The following is a 19009-nucleotide window of genomic DNA, read 5'->3' on the forward strand; positions in this document are numbered from 1 at the left end:
ACTGGTTATAGGGAAGTCCCTTCAGTATCAGGGACAGAGGTGACAGTCGCCCAGCGGGGGGGGTGGAGCCAGCATTGTGGCAGGCAGGCACAGCCCTTCACTATCAGGTGCTATCTCCTCCCACTTCCCTGGCAGCAGATGCTGCCTTTCATTCACGGGCTGACTCCGACAACCTCCTGGGGGCTCTGCAGCCCCTGTCACACTCAAACCAGACAGTCAATCCACAAGCAGGCCCAGGCACTCCTGGGCCAGGCTCACCAGCCATTCACGTGCCAGCAGACTCACTACACAAATATGCCAACTTCTAAAAGTGGCACTTCTAGACTAGACACAACCATGCCGCATACACCATTACGTAGCATTCAATCTCACGAGTTCACACATATCAAACTCGACCCTGCACTCCCCACACATCAGGAACTACCATGGGCATACATATTCCCCATTCATTCCTATGGGAGGGCAGGTCACTCTCCACACATACACAGAGAGCACACGCACTTTACACTGTACCACAGTGAAAAAGTGCGCAGAGGCCTAAAATCACCAACCCAGGTTCCAGAAACATGCTAGGAAAAAGCAAAAAGTTTCGGGGTGAACCTGCCAAAAGGGCCAGGTCCAACAGATAGCTTCTGGACGGCTCCTGTATTGTTGCCTGGTCTCCACAGCCGCTGCTTTAACCTCACTGTGATATGGCAAGAACCTCAAAAATGGTTTTGTGCTCTTGTGCCTCCTGGTCACCTCTAGGTGGTTGGGACTCTGTACCTTCTGCTTTCAGGCTCTGCTCATCTGGATTCCACATCCTGATTCCACCAGCCTGGTCTTCGACCCTCAGTAGCGGCTGATCCTCCACTGGCATCAACGAGTGATCCTGATATCACTTCACGCCTATGCACCCGGGTTCCCTGGTGTAGGTATCCTGGGTTCCTGTGTATCCACAGGTGGGGTGGCTCTCCAACCTTCCTTGATCCTAGTGGTTCCTTCGGAGCCACTTGGGAAGGGTTCTAGAACAGTAAAAACCCAACCGTGACTTATCCTGGGGTATCCTATGGATGTTTACAACAACAAAAGGGAACAACACAACCGTACACTCACAACCAAGTGTGTGTGACGCACCTCTCCCTAGGCACTACCTGCCTTCCCTTCCAAAGTTTGACTAATGTACGAGCTATTGGCTCTCTTGGTGTGCACTTCCACTACCCCCGCTGTTCCCAAGGGGCGATTCCAATGATCAACATAGACTTCCACCCACTATGGATTGCACCACCTAATATCAGTGTCCAACACAATAAATAGATGAATGTCCATCCAATGGTGCTCGAGCACCTGTGAAGAGATATTGTTGCTGTTTGGAAAAATCCTGACACGGGCACAGTTGCCAGTTACTAGGAAGGAGGTTGAAGACAGAAGGGATATTAGAGCAATTGGATTAATAGGCATAATAGCCGGTAAGGACGTTTGAGGTGGCTTGAAAGAACAAGGGAGGGACAGGAGAATCCCCAACCAAGTCACCTGTGAACACGTGTTAGATTAATAGCATTTTACCACCGCCAGAAGAATAGCCCTGACGAAGTTCTTTTCACAAGAACGAAACGCGTTGGCTGCCTGGTGCTTTTACACAAAATAAAGAAGAATAAAGAAAATTTGAAAACAGACAACTATTGGATGGATATTCATCTATTTATTTTATTGGATATTGATATTAGGTGGTGCAATCCATAGTGGGTGGGAGTCCTATGGATGTTTGACCCGGTTTAACCACTCTGCACCCGGGAGCCTTGGGGTCTATATACTGAGCCAGCCTCCTACACAAGTGTCGTACAATCCCTTCTTGAAACCTATCCTGCTAAAATCTCCATGGTTGGACGCTATGCAATTGTAACTCAGCCATTAAGCCTGATTATAATTCTTTGGTGATGAATACACTTTTTAGGCCTTAGAGTTCTAGTTCCATCCAAATGATTCGTCTTGAGTTAGGTCTAACAGGACCTTTGCAAATAAGGCTTTTTGTCAGATCATTTGTTATGCTTGATGTATTTTTAGTAGTCCTCAAAATTTATTTAAAAGAAGTATTTGTAAAGAATTTACAGATGCATGAAATCAGATGTATTTGTTGTCTAAAACATTTACTTCTTGGTTAAATAAATTAGTACTTAAGTGCGAAGAAGTGTTTGAACATTAAAATGATAAAACCTTAGGGTTATGGAAAAAAAAGTGTGGCTAAAAACTTTCATTATGATTTGTATCAATATCTTCAGATTAAAAGTTGGCATCCAAGTTGTTTATTAGCAAGATGTGGGGTATTGCAATTTTATTTGAAAGCCAATATTTGACCTTCTGTACATAAAGTTTTTAGGAAATTTAAATTTGGCTTACTTGCAATACAAGAAAATGACTGGATCACAAGAAAAGAGATCCAAGTTAATCCAGGCTGTCCAAGGTACAGGACATGAACTCCGTACTCTTTTTTTCTCCCCTACTATTACATCTTCAAGAGAAATTTATCAATCCATTATATTTTTTAATTTTCAGTTGAATCGTATGAGAATGCACTACATATATTGTTTAACCCTCCCTCAGTAAAGATTTGTTTTCGCTCAAATGTTTTTTGATCCTTTCTTAAACTGTAAAATTATTTTCAACACTTTTTTTGTCCCTAGTCTGATTAAAAGGGAATTAACTTGAATCCATCCGGTATGTTAATATTGAAACTCTGATGTCTATTCAGTATGCAAGAGAAACTCAAGAGCAAGCTGTTAGATTTATATTTTTTATTTTTCAAATCTCCTTGTTGAAATTTATGTAGCTCGACAACCATAATTATCATTCTATCTATCTGAAAATATGGCTCATCTTATAAATTGATTATATTTTTTTATGAATTGTGAATGGATGCCTTTGTATTGAAGTAGAGTTCCTGTAAAAACTAATGAAATATATTTTTGTTTGCAATTTGTAATTAATAGTTTTGGACACAAAAAAAAACTGTTAAAACATCACTTCAAACAGGGTCAAGGAGCATGTTGCATGAGAATTACTCCAGTAGATTTTATTTTAACAATCCACAAAATACTCACTGCATTGTGACTGCTGTTTAGAATTCTGTCAATTTCATCAGGCACTTCCCAATGACTAAGAGAGTCGCTATCTTCATTCTCTAATCCATTGTCATCTGTTTGGCATACTGCTGCTTGTTTTGTCGGTTTTCTGAAAATTTCTCTCCCGGATCTATAATATGCTATGTCTACGTCAACAAGAAAAATGATAAACCTTTGAATCTCAGAACTTATTATACACAGTAATGTAATTCTGTAAATTGTTTGAAGCTATTGAGTCATCTTAACAGGTATACTTAATGTAACAACGGTGAGTCTATCAGTGAGATATTTCTGGAAACTGAGTTTATGATGATCTATTTATTGTCTAACTATATAGAAAAATCATATTGAATTTAGAGGATCATAGACAATGACAGCTTGAGCCATTTGCTTCACTGCAGTCAAACCCAAAGGTACTGGCCTCAGCAATCCCATTTAAGGCTCCCACGATCCAGTTGCTTCAAATCATACCCACCAATTTCACAGATAAAATGCTTGAACTAAATTAATGATATTTTAGTTAAGATTATTTTGGCGACTGGTCACCTACAGAAAACAAACTCTTCCAGCAACATAAAGATTAAGACTAGTGAGTAAACAAGATTTCCGAGGCATTCCAGAATCCTACAGCCTGTAACACTTGAATGGATTAATAGAAAAGGACTTGATGTTGAGATGAACAAGTTACTTACCTTCGGTAACGGTATAGCTGTAAAAAACATTAGTAGTGATAGATTCCTTACCTTAGAATTACCCCGAGGCATCAGACTGGATCCGGAAAGTCTTAGTCAGCAGTACCCCAGCGCGTAGGAAGGCGGTGTCGTGCAGCTCCGCGTCCGTTGTTGGCGTCCTGGTCGCCGAGATGACGGCAGCTACTTAGACGTAGCCCTCACGTGCTAACATCAGTTCTGTACATGACTTTCCTCACCAGAAACGCAGAGCCAATCAAGATACTGACCACAGGTGCCTTAAAACTAGGGTCCTGAAAGGGATAACCTTAACTCTAGAAATCAGTTCGCAGAACGGGGAGGATGGGTGGGGTGGTAAGAAATCTATCACTAACTAATGTTTCTTACAGATATATCGTTACCGAAGGTAAGTAACTTGTTCATCTGAAAAAACATATATTGGTAGATTCCTTATCTTTGAATAGATACCCCAGCAATACCAACCCCAGTGGTGGCTCTGTGAACCAAGATCACACCAGGAAGTCCAGGAGAACAAAACGGCCAAAGAAGCCGTCTCTCCCGACTTGGCTGTCCAGGCAGTAGTGCCTTGCAAATGTGTGCAGCAGTGTGGTAAAAGTGTGAAACGAGGCCCATGTAGCTGCCTGACAGATGTCTTGTAAGAAGACCCCTCATCCCGTAGTGGCAGCCATCGCCCTGGTGGAATGGACGCGCAGCCCCACGGGAGGCTCCTTTTTAGCCAGAGAATAACAGGGTATAATACACAAGACAACCCATCTGGAGATAGTCTGCTTGTATACGGCCCAACCTTTCTTGGCGCCAATGTAGCCAACAAAGAGCTGGTCATCCACCTGGAACTGTTGTGTGCGGTTCAAGTAAAATGAGAGTGCACGATTTGGGTCCAGACGGTGGAGCCTCTCTTCCTCTCTAGAAGGATGCGGAGGCGGAAAGAAGGTGGGCAAAGCCAGTGACAACCGTTGTCAGAAAGGATGGACGTGTCCTGAGCACAACCATGTCCAGAGGGACAGATAGAAAAGGAGGAAAGCAGTCTTCAAAGTCAGCAGATGAAGAGGACATTTGTGAAGAGGCTCAAAGGGAGTGCACATTAAATATGTTAGAACCGGATTCAAGTCCCACTGTGGCATTACGAAAGGAATAGGAGGGAAAAGATGAGTAATGCCTTTGAGAAATCTATTTACAACAGGAGACTTGAAAAGAGAAGGCTGATATGGAAGCCTGAGAAAGGTCAAAATAGCAGAAAGATAGCCCTTGATAGTGCCCAGAGCAGAGCCATGCTGGGCCAAAGAAAGAAGGAACATAAGAAGTCTTGGATTCCCTGTCCGGTGGTGCGGTAGGGAATGCGCTCTGGGATGTTGAGGCTTGTGCAACTAAGCTCTCAGGGGTGGGGTGTTGGGAGAGGAAGATGGGGTCGCTGGGGCAGGGCAATGGCGTTGGGCCACGTTCCTATCCACAGGAGCCCCTGTGTTGGGCCTGGACCAGGTGCCCAAAACAACGTCAGAAGTGCATCATTAAAGGGCAGCAGTGGCTCCGCAGAGGTAGCCCCCGGCCGAAGCACTTCTGTCAGGAGTTTAGTCCTGACTGCCACTGTAGGGAGATGGAGGGCCTCTGCCGCCCTACGCAACACCACTGCATAACTTGCAGCCGCCTCCGTAGCCATGGTAGGAGGAGTGAGCATGCCAGGTCAGGAGAGGTGTCCAAACCACTGGCATCCCCCAGTTCTTCTGCCCAGTCTGGGTCATACTCACACTGAGTTGTGAGAGGGTCCTCAGACCCCTCCCAGTCCTCCCCGTCTTCCGAAGGCTGATGTACAGGCCGAAAATAAGGAGGCTGGACATAGGAATAGAGAGGCCCCATCGGCGTCGGAATCGGCGTCAAACGATGCTGTTCCGGCTCCATGTCCAGGTCGGACTGATACCGAGGGCGAGGTAGTCCGGGGCCCCGGGCGACATCGGAGGTGGTGCCGGTGTGCTCGACGCCTTTGGAGGTGTAACAAGGTCAACCCGCGTCGACCGGGATCCATGCCTGGATCCTTGGGGGCCCTGCGGTGCCGGGGCTGCAGCCGACAGCAATGCCAGAGCCGCCGACAGTGAACGGCGAGGACCCCAGTCGAACCGGTGGGGCCCGAAGGCTGGGCCCGACGGCCCAAAAAGGCAGGCCATAGCTGACAGAAATTCCTGCAGCTGGGCCGGAGTCGCCGACGGACCCGGGAAGGGCGGGTAGGCCGATGGCGACATCGTAGGCTCCGCCGGAGCCGCGAGGGAGGCACCACCCACTCCCTCAGCCGCGACGGGCGAGGGTAAGTTGTCGAGCGATGTTGCTTCTTCGACTTCTTGTGCTTCGTCTTACCTGACCCAGAGTGCAAAGACTTTGATCCCGACGAACGATGGTGATGGCTCTACGACCTGTCCCTCGACTTCCCACATGCCTGGGACCTTGAGCGGCGCGGAGCCGACTGCCGGACTTCAAGCAACTTTTGGGACCGCTCCCGCAAAGTCTTCGGCGCCATGGCCCGGCAGTCGAGGCATGACTTGGGGTCGTGGTCACACCCCAGGCAGTAGAGACACACGCGGTGCGGATCCATCATGACATCACCCGATGACAGTCCCCGCAAGACTTGAAACCAGGCATCCCTATGACATCAGGAGCGGATCGACTTGAAAAAGTTGAGACAAAAAGCCTAAAAAAACTCAGTCAAAAAATGACTGGGGTACCACTCTCTCCGGACCTGCGCTTGCTGGGCAGAAAAAGAAATAACTGATGTCAGCGCGTGAGGGTGGCGTCTAAGTAGCTGCCGCCACGTCATCTCGGCGACCACGACGTCAACAATGGACGCGGAGTCGCACAGCGCTGCCTTCCGATGCGCAGGGGTACTGCTGACGAAGACTTTCCGGATCCAGTCTGACGCCTGGGGGTAATTCTAAGGTAAGGAATCTATCACTATGTGTTTCTTTCCGATGAATGTTCAGAGACTCGCAGAGGCAATAAATGAGATACACACCCATAGAATAAATCCAAGACCATTTCAGAAAAATAGCCCTTATTTCGTATACATATTTTCAAACTAAGAACTTCGTTCAATGGTGAGTAATTCTTTTCTTAGTTTGGAAAAAAGTTCACAGCTGTGCATAATTAAACACAATAGATTCTTATGGGAGAAAAGAGCAGAAATGCACAGAAAATCAGGCAGACAGTTCTAGGGATTCACCTTCTGGGATCAGAGTGGTAGCAAGCCAAGGTTCAATGTTCTACCAGTGGCTCATCAGGAGAGTTCTGGATTCACTCGGGAGCAGGGTGCTGAAGGCAATAGTAGCTGGCAAGATACGAAGAGGGGGCCACCTAGAAACAGGCTGCAGAGGAGGACTTGTAGGCAAGTCCGAGAGCTCCCAAGCGGGGGCTTAGGCCTTAATGGACTAAGCAGCACATTAGCACAGACGGTTCGTCTTTACCCAGGCCAGGCTGGCGGGGTGCAAAGCTGGTACGTCAGCAAAACACTGTGCGCACAGGCGGTGTTTGCGGTCAGGAGCACACAGCTATCAGGTACGATTTCAGGACTGCTCGGCCACTCCCAGAGTGGGTCTCAAGGGTGCTGACGCACACGATGGGTGCTTGTTTCCTGGGCAGGTGGAGTCCCGACTCGACTGTAGGAGAGTGGGGTCTGCAATCCTATGGTCACCCCAGATTTTTGCTTTTTGCTTCACTGGTTTACGACTTTCCCTGGCTGTGGGCCTGCTAATCAGACCCACAGCCTAGCTGTTCTCTCTCTAAATTAACAACCATGTACTTTAGGTGCATTTACCAATTGGTACTGGGCCACCTTATCAAACCCTGTACAGTGTACCTTAGGTGCCCAGGGCATAGGTGTACCCAGGGCCTACCAGGGGCTGAAGCATGTATTATGCCACCCCTGGCTGGCCGTCTAAAACTGACACAACTGGCTGCACAACAGCTGGGGCAAGGTGGTGTAATCACCCTTTGCTATAGATATAGTATACCTATATCTAACCCTAAAATGGACACATATCCTCCTATCAGTCACTCCTATGGCAGGCCTTAACAATCCTGAAGGCAGAGTGCTTGGAATTATGTGAGATGGTGCTCTGGCATGAGCTGAGCCCGTCTGCAGCTTGCGGAACCAAGTCCTAATAGCTGTTCCATGATAACGCTATACCATATAATCTTAAGTGCATTATCGACCTCGCGGTTGAATGCTAACTCTGGTATAACATTATCAAAACATGTCGAGTAAGGTGTCATACGAATTGGAATACTACCCCCTCGCCAATTCTGGCGACGGGGGTAGCATTCCACCCTTCTAGACGGACACGACATGTATGTAACTGTGAACCCCGGTTAAAGTTAACTCGAGCCTTGGCATCACAAAATGGATGCTGCCACCACAGACACAAGTCTGACCTCCTGCTGCTGGGAGTCCTTCCAGCGCGGGAGGCTTGGACAAAGGGTTTCCTGCCTTGGGAGGTGCTAGCACCACCCCAGACAGGATTTTGTGTATTGGGTAGGGTAGGCCTGAAAGGAATGAGACATGCCTGGGGCACACAAGGTGCCCTGTGCATACACCGGTTCAAACCAGTTGCTGGGGCATCCCTGCCCAAGCTCTGGCGCGAAAACCGGACAAAGGATAGGGGGTGTAACCACCCCCCTTCCTGGTCCCACCCAGGGGAGGGACCTAGTCAGCAGTACAGCCCCCTTTAGCAGGATAAAGGTAGGAGCTGGTCCCATTCCAAATTAGATTAATCCTGAACTACTCTACAAGAAGAAACTCTGGTCTTCGACGTTCTGCTCCACAGAAGACTGAAAAAAATCTCCCTTGTGGGCAAGGAGTGTCCACCCTGCAACAGCAGGCACCATCAAGCGTCCAGCGGCTTCACTTTGTCGTCTTCCCTTGAGGATCCAGACTTCAGAGCCCGACGAGACCCGGATTCCCAGACCTCTCCGACCTCAACCTACATCTGCAGCACAGCTGAGATCCGTGGGTGCGACGAGACACGTGGGACCGGCCATCTTGAACGAACCTGCACTGGGAGGTCTGAAATAAGTGCTTTGGGGATTGAGAAGCCCCATCCCCGAGCAGCCCCTGCACCGAAGATCAGCCCTCCAGCATCCACGAGATCTGCGTGGGGCCCTTCTGCTTGTTTGCTGCTCGACGCGTTGTCTGGTCACTTGCCGGCTGGCTAGTGGCCTCCTAGACGACGAACCTTGAAATCTTTGCTGCTGGTCTGGTTGCTCCAGACTGGCCCTTGCTCCCTTCCAAAAGAGGGACACCCCGGACTCTCCTAGTCCGCACCAGACGCTTTTTCTACTCACCGCATGGGTTGCCTTTGCCAGGCCTGTTGACGCCGATTCCGGATCCAACACCGCCAACAGCGAGAGCCTGCGTGGGACCGCTCGTGCCTCCATCCTGGTCGTCGAAGACACCTCCTGGTCCACGTGGCTGCAGAGTCAAGCATCCACTCTTCACCTGATCGCGACAACGACATCTGGTTCCTTCCTGGTTCCACTCCAGTCACTGGCTAGTGACTGTGAACATTGTCCCCTCTGCTTTCAGGTCCTCTTCTTCACCGATCCACCCTTGGATCGCACCGGACATCTTCCTCCTGGTCGCCTGCAGCATCTTTTCTTTCAGGCTCCATTGACTTCAACGCGAGAACCCTACACGACTTTGCACCTGTGCACCCGCAGCCCGTGGGTGAGGTAACGAGAGCATTTCGGTGCTCAAGGGTAGCTTGACTCTCCTAGTGTCCAGTTCCACAGTCGTTTTAGTCCTAACTAGTCAGGGTGTCCGTACTTACCTTTTACTTCAACTGTACTGTCCATAGACGTTGTTACGCATCCCACTTGTGAGTTCACACTCTTCACCCGCGTCCCGTGGGCCTCCTATTACTTACCCAAGGTTAGGATAGCGTAGTCCCAGCGGTCCTGCAGCCTCTGGAAAGCTCCATTTCTTCTATTGACTCTCACATTCCATTTACTTAGTATATGGTTTGCCGTGCCCCTAGGGCACCATTGTAATTTTGTGCAACTTGTCATATTTTTCCAAGAGATTGTCATGTGCTTAGCCCTCTGACCTCATAAAGAGTTCAGAGGTGTTTGTTATTAATAAATATATTGTTTATTTTCATAACAACCTGTGTGGTGTCCTTTCATCTGGTATTCAAGGGGTTATATTGTGGTAAAACAGCTGGCTTCACATGCCATAAAGAGTTTAGCCTAAGACTGCTTTTGTCTATGCTACCACTAGGATGTAAATGTATTGTGACTTATATAGCGCACGTATCACCCGAAGGCATCAAGGCGCTTGCCTTGGGAACCCGTCCTGGCTTTTCCCTGTGAGATACCCCCTACTGGGTATCCCCAGGGTGAAAGCCAAGCATCCCGCAGCGGGTGGGCCGCCGTAGTGGAGATTAAGCAACTATTGCCCAGAGTTGCAGCGTGGGACCCCATGATTAGAATAGGCACCGAGGCGAGAAATATCGAGTCCGTGGACATTTTTTGGGCTCAGGACCCTGCCGCGTCGGGAATGGAACCCTGGTCCCGGGCCAGACCTCTGCATCAGGGTCTGTCGCTCTAATCAGTGAGCCACACTCCTCCACTAGCTGGTCTATAAGGTTGACTTACAACCAATCACCATAAGGGTTGTTTGGACTGATACAAGGTGATTACTAGAACTAGTAAACATCATATATCAGGCCAACTTCTCACATCGACTCTTTGTGGTCGGTCTTGCTAGAGGATGTCCGGTACCCTGGGGATGTGTACTGCACAGCTCTGGTCGGTCCTGGTGCCTCCACACGCAAGTGGGAGACAGATCTGACCTTGCAGAGCACGAGTACCTCTTCCTGGTCGGTTCCTGCATAGGTCAGGCCAGGGAGCTGCAAGTCAGTGGACTGGAGTCTGCGGTTTTCGGTAACTGCGGCCTGCAGTGGAGTAGCCCCTCTACTCCAAGGGAGTAGGCAAATTGGTGAAGGCTGGTGGTCTTCTGGGGTTCTTAGAGGCCACACAGCAGCAGCAGGAATAGACAGTTCACCTCGATTGTCAAGTCTTGAAGTGGCAGGCAGGGTTTAAGTTCTTGTGTTCAGCAGCTCTTCTTTGTCCTATTCTTCTTTAGGTCAGTTGAATCTGAAGTTATGGGACGAGGGGCGCACCTTCATACTCAACTTAGGGGCGTTAAGGGGAGTACCAGTTAGCAGCCAAAGGCTACTTACCTTAGGGTGACTAAACCCTCTATATGACCACTTCTTGTGGGAAGTGAGCAAAATCCTGACATTAATAGGCTAAGTCTCTCCAACACAAGATGGAGGATTTGGAAAAGTGGGATCCACATCAGCTGCCCCACCTTAGGGGTGGTGTTGGCTAGGTGTGGGCCCACCTCCTACTCTAACTAATTTTCCAGCCTATCCTCCCCTACGAAAAGTGGTGTCAGGACAGGGGGTTGGGATCTTCTACTATCTGGAGATGCCTGGGTTGCATTTCAAAGGATAGGCACAGATGGGCATGCCCAGTCCATACTGCTGCCATCGTTATATATGCGGGCTTAACCAGGTGCATAGAACACTGCTGATCGCAAAATGGCGCCTCTTTCTTTCCCAGTGCACCGCCCTACTACTGCGACCTCATTCTGAGCTCCTTGCCACAATTAAAAGCAGGTAAAAATCATCAGCAAGTAAAATCACCCCGCCACACCACCAACTAGCAGCATTTAAATTCAATACATTATCAATGGAGATCGAACATAAAAGCATTGTAGATCGTAAAATGGTGCCTCCTACCGCGACCTCATTCTTAGCCCCTTTCCACAAAATCACCAAGTAAAAGTATTAAAATTTCTTTGAAGTTCAGAGTAAAATCACTTTTCTCCTCTCATCTAGCAGCATTCAAATTCAATACAGTATCAATGGAGATTACCTCCATTATGTCCGAGTGCCTAGAGCATGTGAGCGGCGGACATTGATATATATGTGGGCTTAACCAGGCGCCTTGAACACTAGATCGCTGCCTCATGCAAAATGGCACCTCTTTTCGTCCCAGTGCACCACCCTCCTACCACAACCTCATTCTTAGCCCCTTTCCACAAATTAAAGCAGGTAAAAATCAGCAAGATAAAGTATTAAAATGTCTTTGAATTTCAGAGTAAAATCACTTTCCCTCACCTAGTAGCATTCAAATTCAGGTAGCCTCAATAATTGTAAGTAACATTCAAGGGGAGGTACGCAGGAGCTTTAGCAGTATGCCAACGCATTGTGCAGGCTCCGTTAGCGGATCAATGTATTGCTGAAACTTATACATTTATAGGTCGAGATAATTTGGCAGCCAGTCCTAATAATAATCCACAACTAAAGAGTAATTCTGAAAAGGATAATCCAAACAGTCTTCTAGAAAAAAAGTCGCGGGGTGAATCTCCCCAGCTTACCACTTGTAAGTCCCTAGTAAATGGTAACCCTAGTACTAAGGGCATTGGCAGTGAACAGGGACCCCAAGGGTAGCAGAACGAATTGTGCCACCCTAGAGACCCCTCACCAAGGCCATGTACACTGCCACTACAGACTGCGTGCCTCGGTGCAGACAAAACCGAAGTATCGACATGGCACACATCCCTGTGTGCCCTCCCTTAGACACTGCATGAGATATAGGTAAGACACCCCTCTAGCAGGCCTTTTAGCACTAAGGCAGGGTGCACTATATCTCCTGTGAGGACATGGCTGCATGAGCAGATATGCCCCTGCAATATACATGTCTATTTTGGGATATTGTGCATGAACAGGGAAGCCATAGAGAGTACATGGGGCTGGAAATTCGTCATTACAAGTTCCCCAACTCCATGATGGCTTCACTGTATTATGAGGTGCTTGGTACCAAACATCTCATCTTCATAAACCTGCACTGATTCCAGTGTCAGATTTATTAATAATTGCACACAGAGGACCCCTTAGAGGGAGGGGTCCCCCAAAACCTACCAACCCTTAAAGTGGTCACCAACTTTTCTAAGCCAGCCGGTCACCGCCAGAGTTCTGATCTCATGGGGTGAGTGCCAGCGTGCTTAGAGGTCAAGAACAAAGCCTGTCCTGGGCGGAGGTGTTCACACCTTTACCTGGTCAGGAAGAGCCATCTGTGGCAGGAAACTTCAAATGCCTTGTCTCCTTTGATACGTGACTCCAGTCTCTCCTGATTTTTGTTTGGTTTCATCTGTTTATTAAGTTTTTCATCATACAGTTACAGAGCAATTGTAGGCATGATAAAAGTACAAGGGTATCAGTATGTGACCGATCGTCAGGGCAGGATACTTGTGGGAACATATTATATAACTGGTCTGGTATATGTATCCCTACAGATCCAGAATGTGCTGATATATTAAAGACAGTTACAAAGAAGGGTAAACCCGGAGTCACTGGGACCTGGGTGCTAAACAGTATGTATTAGAGTGGTCCCAGTGCAATAGCAACGTTATAGTGGGGTGGGAAAACAACCATTCAAAACAACATTAAAGTTTAGATAAACAAAAAACGACTCTTGTCTCAATGTTATTTAAGCACATCGAAACTATGCATCTATGCAACAAAACACATTCGGAATCACATATAAGTATGTCAAAATTCAGTTTAGGGACAATTGAAGTTGCTGTGGTGGAGTCGATGTCCTCCTCTGAACTTAATGCAGCCTGGAGGGCATTTAGAATTGCGCTGCAGTCGGGGGAGATAGGGCATTTGCTTAGTCCCAAAGTGTCCTCCCTGCAAAGAGAAACCCCCTCTGCCCATACCAGGATGGAGTGTGACTATGCTGTTATGGACGTTGGTTCGCTGGACCTCCAGCTCCTCGTAATGAGGCACTTTGCCACAATGAAGCCAAGATCCAGGAAGCGCGTAATGGCCCTATGTTTCTCATCTCTCAGGAGGATACCCAATATACATACTTCCCATGTGCACTCAAACTGTCGGTCGGTACATGTTGAGAGATATTGTGTGAACACTCCCCAGTACTGTCGCAGCGAGGGGCATGACCATAACATGTGTATTATATCTGCGTTGTAATGGTTGCAGCGGGGACAGGCAGCATCTAGTCTATGAAAATAACTATTGATTTTCTCTGGAGCAAAATACGCCCTGTGTAGTAAATAAAATGGTATCAACTGGAAGAAAATAAGTTACTTACCTGTAAGTATGGTTATCCAGTATTGTTATCTTTTATAGATTCACATGACTGAATCATTGCCCGTCGTTGAGATGGGAGTCCCACGGTACCATAATCAAGCAGTATTTAAATAATGCTATAGACTATAATGGCCCTGGGCAATGTTTAACATAGCCTATCTGTGTCCTTTTTTAAAAAAAAGGACTAAATGTTCAATACAGCCAATCAGCTACAAGCAACCTCTAGAACCTTCCCAGCAGAGGCAGTTTCCCTCAGATTTTCACAGCACAAGTGAGAATTGAGTGTCTTAATGAATAATATGGAAACAGCTTCTACATAGAGGATGGTGGGTGCATGTGAATCTATGAAAGATACCAATACTAGATAACCGTAGTTACAGGTAACAAGGTTGCAGCACGACAAATCATCATCCAAATACACTCCTGCAAAGAGGGCCGCTGACGTAGCGACAGCCCTGGAGGAGTGAGCCTTTTTTGTCCTTTCCAAAGGTTTGTTGGCTTTGACATGACAGAACTATATCGCAGCCGATATCCATCGTGCGATAGCCGCTTTTGTTATTGCAGTCCCTTCTCTGCCCTGGCCATAGGCCACAAATAATTAATCAGTCTTTTGAATGTCCTTCGTTCCCTGAAGATAGAATTTAAGGCAACATTTGACATCCAGAGTATTCAGAGCTTGCTCCGCTGGTGTTGATGGTTTGGGAAAAAATTATCGAAGTATCACCGGCTCATTGAGGGGGAATTGTACTGGTACTTTAAGAATAGATGTAGGATTAGTCCTCAGGATCACAGCATACTCCTTAAATATTAGGAATGGTTTCTTAATGGTGAATGCCTGTATTTCGCTTACCCTCCTGACTGAGGTGAGGGCAAGCAGAAGTCAATTTTCCAAGTTAAGAATTTCAGTACTGCTTTATGAATGGCTTCAATTGGTCTTTTCATAAGTTGTGCAAGGACTACGTTGAGGTTCCATTCCGGTGGAGGTGCTCATACTGGAGGGAAAGCCCCTCCATGAATTGTTTGATCAGACTGGAGGCACAAGGAGAAATGGCACTGAAAGCTCTTCTATAGTGAGAAATGGAAGCCAAATGTACCTTAACTGAAGCAAAAGCTAAAGCAGACTTTGCCAAGGAGAGAAGATATGATAAGATCTGTTGAGGTGAGACTTGAAACGGATGCAGACTATTTTGCTGTCACCAAAAACAGAACCTTTTCCATTTCAGTTTGTACGTCTTGTTGGTGCTGTCCGCTCTAGATTTCGAAAGGATAGCTCTACATTCCTGCGAAATATCCATGTCTCTAAATTCTAAGAGTTCTGGAGCCAAGCGGGTAAGTGCAGAGACACCGGATTTGGCTGGCACACTTGACTGTTATCCCTGGACAGGAAGAAGAGGAAACGGCTGCAGATGTAAGGGTCTGGCTCCTGAAAGGTGAAGAAGTTCTGGGAGCCAATTTAGCTTGAGCCACCTGGGTGCAATAAGAATCAGGCGACATCTTTCCCACTTCATTTTGGTCAGTACCCAGGGAATCAACGAGATGTGGGGAGAGGCGTAGGAATATATCCCTGACCATCGCATCGAAAGGGCATTGCCCTGAGAACCCGGGTGGGGGAACCTGCTGGCATAGGACTGGCATTTTGCGTTGACGTTTGTGGCAAACAGGTCCAGAGTTGGGGTTCCCCGTAGTGCGAATACTCCATCTAGCTGGAATGGGTTGAGATCCCATTCGTGGCATTGTCTGTAGCTCCGCTGAGAGCATCTGCTAGCGTATTGTGTAAACCTGGAACATGCTCGGCTTTGAGAGAAATCCTGTGCTCTGTTGCCCAAGTCCACAATTATTGCGCTTCCAGAGAAAGCATGAGCGATTTGGTCCCTCCTCGTTTGTTTATGTAGGACATACTGGTCGTGTTTTCCAACCGGACCAGTACTGAAGGACCAGCTATTCTCAGCAGGAAAGCCTGTAGAGAGAGGAATACAGCCTTCAGCTCTAGGCTGTTGCTATGACTTTGTTTTTGAGAAGTGGACTATTTGCCTTGAATTTGGAGATCCTGCAGATGACCTCCCCAACCTTCCATGGAGGCATCTGTTTTCTGGATGTGGTCTGGTATGTCTTGCAAGAACGTAAGTACTTTTGAAAGGTTTGGGGTGTGGTACCACCATAACATTGCCATCGTCATGGCTTGAGTAACATAATGATATCCTCGAAAGATCCTGTTGTTTGAAGCTGTTGCTTTTGCAGTTCTTCTTGAAGAGGCTGCATTTTGAGTCTTGCCAAGGGAACCAGGTCTTTCACTGATGAACACATCCCTGGAAGCAACTTGTATTTCCTTACTGAAACGGACTTTTTTCTTGAGATGGCCACAGCCAAGTGCCGTAGACGGGGTTGACGTTCTTTCGACAAGAATGCTTTGCATTGGATTGTGTCAAATCTTGCTCCCAGGAATGGAATTACTCGATTGGGAACAAATAAAGCTGCGATGTTCACTGTCAACCCCAGTTTGCTGAACAGTCAAAGACATGTGTTTTTGGTCCTTGTTGCTTGCTTTGCCGTTGGTGCCTTTAGCAGCCAGTCGTCCAAGTAGGGGAATACTTGGTAACCTTGAGGGCGTAGCCCTGCGGCCACCTGCGCGAGGCACTTTGTAAATATCCTGGGTGTCGACTTAAGGCTGAAAGGAAGAACTGAATTGGTAATAGGTACCAGCCACCGTAAATCTGAGGAATTTTCGATGCTTCTGATGAATGGGGATGTGGAAGTATGCATCTTCCAGATCGAGGGAGGTAATGAAGTCTCCCTTGTTGAGACGTCGTAAGATCTCAGTCAGAGTTACTATCCTGAAATTTGGTTTCCTCAGGAACTTGTTTAACTTTCTGAGATCCAAAATTGGTCTCCATTCCCCTGACTTCTTCATAATCAAGAAGAAACAGGAGTTGAAACCTTGCCCTCTTTGCAGAGTTGGAACCACTTCGATGGCTCCTTTTGCAAGCATAACTTTTGTTTCTTTCTGCTATAAGTGAAGAGGAAGGGGCTTCCCTGGGTGGCATAGGTGGAGGTTTTTGTACTAACTCCAGCGTGGTACCGAAGGGAAACAAATCCAGCACCTATTGGTCCGATGCTATACTCTCCCATTGCCGGAAGAAACTGGATATCTTTGCACCCACAGACGTGGAAAAAGAGGGGGAAGCTGGTACCCTGGTGAGATCATTGTTTTCTTCCGTTGTCCCTGCCTTGGATCGATGTTTTCTTTCAGTCCCCTTGGCGAGAGAAACCAGCTGTGGCTGGTTGACGGTAGGCAGCAGGTTGACAGGATTGCCCAGCCATAGGGCTGATATTGTTGTGCCCTCTGGAAGTTTCCTCTGTAAGTGGTAAAACCACATCCTTTTGACCCCCCTGAATGGTACTTTCCTGTATCGGACGGAACCTAAGGATTTCTCTGTATCAGTGTCCTTTTTAATCGATAGAAGCGCCTTATCTATATGTTTGCCAAACAAAGCGCCCCCATCAAACGCCATATCCAAAACCTTTGACTGGACCTCCGGTCTAAATGTTGTTGCTTTCAACCACCCTTGGCGCCTCAAGACTGCAGCACTTGCCAATTGGCAGAACCCCGTGTTGGCTATGTCCACAGCGCAGTCGATTGTCTCCGAGGCCGCCCCATCTCCTTCGAAGAGGATCTTTATGGCTTCCAGTCCTCAGGAATGAGGACTAGTAGAGAGGATATATCCGACCACATTTGTCTATCGTAGTGGCCGATGACAGCCAAAGCGTTGGCCGCCTTGATGGTAGTTGCAGCCATGGTGGAGAAACGCTTCCCCATGATGTCCAACTTACGTCCTTCTTTGTACGGAGAAGTTGAGATCGGGGTGGTTGGGTTCTTAGATCTCCTTTGTGCGCCTGCAAAATAACAGAATCTGTCCTAGGGTGGCCAGTCAGATAGGAAGGCAAATATTCTGGGGCTCTGTACCTTTTCTCAATGCGAGAGAGCACTAGTGTAACGTGGCTAGGGTCATCATTATTTTTATCCCCTCATGCCAGATGTAATCTATTATTGGAATTGTGTGAATTGACTTTTTGGCTTCCTCTTTAAAATCATACAGGAAGTAGTCTGTATATGTAACATCCATGGGGAGATGGAATCTATCAGAAGCCCTCTCCATTAACTTGTGGAAACACCCTATGTCTTCTGGCGGTGAATCCGCTGATTGGTGTGAAAGAGGGGAGGGAGTGGAAATGATGTAATCCTCCCAAGGGTCTTCAGGCATTGGTTCTTTAATTACGCCTTCTTCTCTCTCCTCATCAGAGGAGGAAGGGTCGACCAGATCCGGCTCTTGCGTAAAAGGTCTTGGTACTGTAGGTGTTGCTGGCGAACTCGGTTTCTCAAGAGCCTGTGGTTGCACCAGCAGCTCCTTGTGAACATCTTCAGATGGAAATCTTTGTTTGCAGTCTGGCAGCATAGCTTGAAGGTCTTGAATCAAAGATGGCAGCAAGTGAGCCATTTCTCTAGGGTGAGGTTTGTGATATTCGTAGTATTGATAATGACACTCCGTATATTCCATCATTTTCCTCATCATCTTCGTTCGACTCCTGTAGATCCAAAAGGTGCGAAGGAGGTGAAGGGAAGATCTCAGGATGAAAATATTTCTTTGTCACCTTAATCATCGTCGACGGTGGCATCGAGGGACTCCTAGCCGCTGAGGATGGAAACCTGGTCATCGACGGTGTCACCATCGATGGTATCGTCGTCAGCTTTGTCGACGGAATCGCAACTGCCGATGACCTCACCGATGGTGTAATTGTCGACGGTGTAGGGGTCAGTGACTGTAGTGATGTCGACTGTGTGGACGTCGGAGGTGTCTGCTTCGTCAATGCAACCCACGCCGACTGCACAGATGGGGCGGATGTCGACGATGATGGCGTCAACAATACCTTTGTCGACAGTATGGGCCCAGAGATGGGCGTTGTTGTCATCGTACCAGACATTGACAGGGCCGACGAAGTAATTGTGTAACTTGTCATCGTTGACGATCCAGTGACTGTCATCAATGGT

The 19009-nt window shown here is 47.5% G+C and overlaps 1 protein-coding gene across 3 annotated transcripts in view; it reads right to left on the reverse strand.

The window, feature by feature from the left end:
• Positions 1-19009, reverse strand: part of CPLANE1 (ciliogenesis and planar polarity effector complex subunit 1) — a 2766109-nt gene that overhangs the window by 73713 nt on the left and 2673387 nt on the right. For all 3 annotated transcript variants that reach the window (XM_078674971.1, XM_078674972.1, XM_078674970.1), the window contains one exon: positions 3078-3244. In XM_078674971.1, the coding sequence (XP_078531097.1) occupies positions 3078-3244 (167 nt within the window). The remainder of the gene's footprint in view (positions 1-3077; positions 3245-19009) is intronic.

Source organism: Lissotriton helveticus, chromosome 2_1 (assembly GCF_964261635.1).
Source record: "Lissotriton helveticus chromosome 2_1, aLisHel1.1, whole genome shotgun sequence".
Lineage (NCBI taxonomy): Eukaryota > Metazoa > Chordata > Amphibia > Caudata > Salamandridae > Lissotriton > Lissotriton helveticus.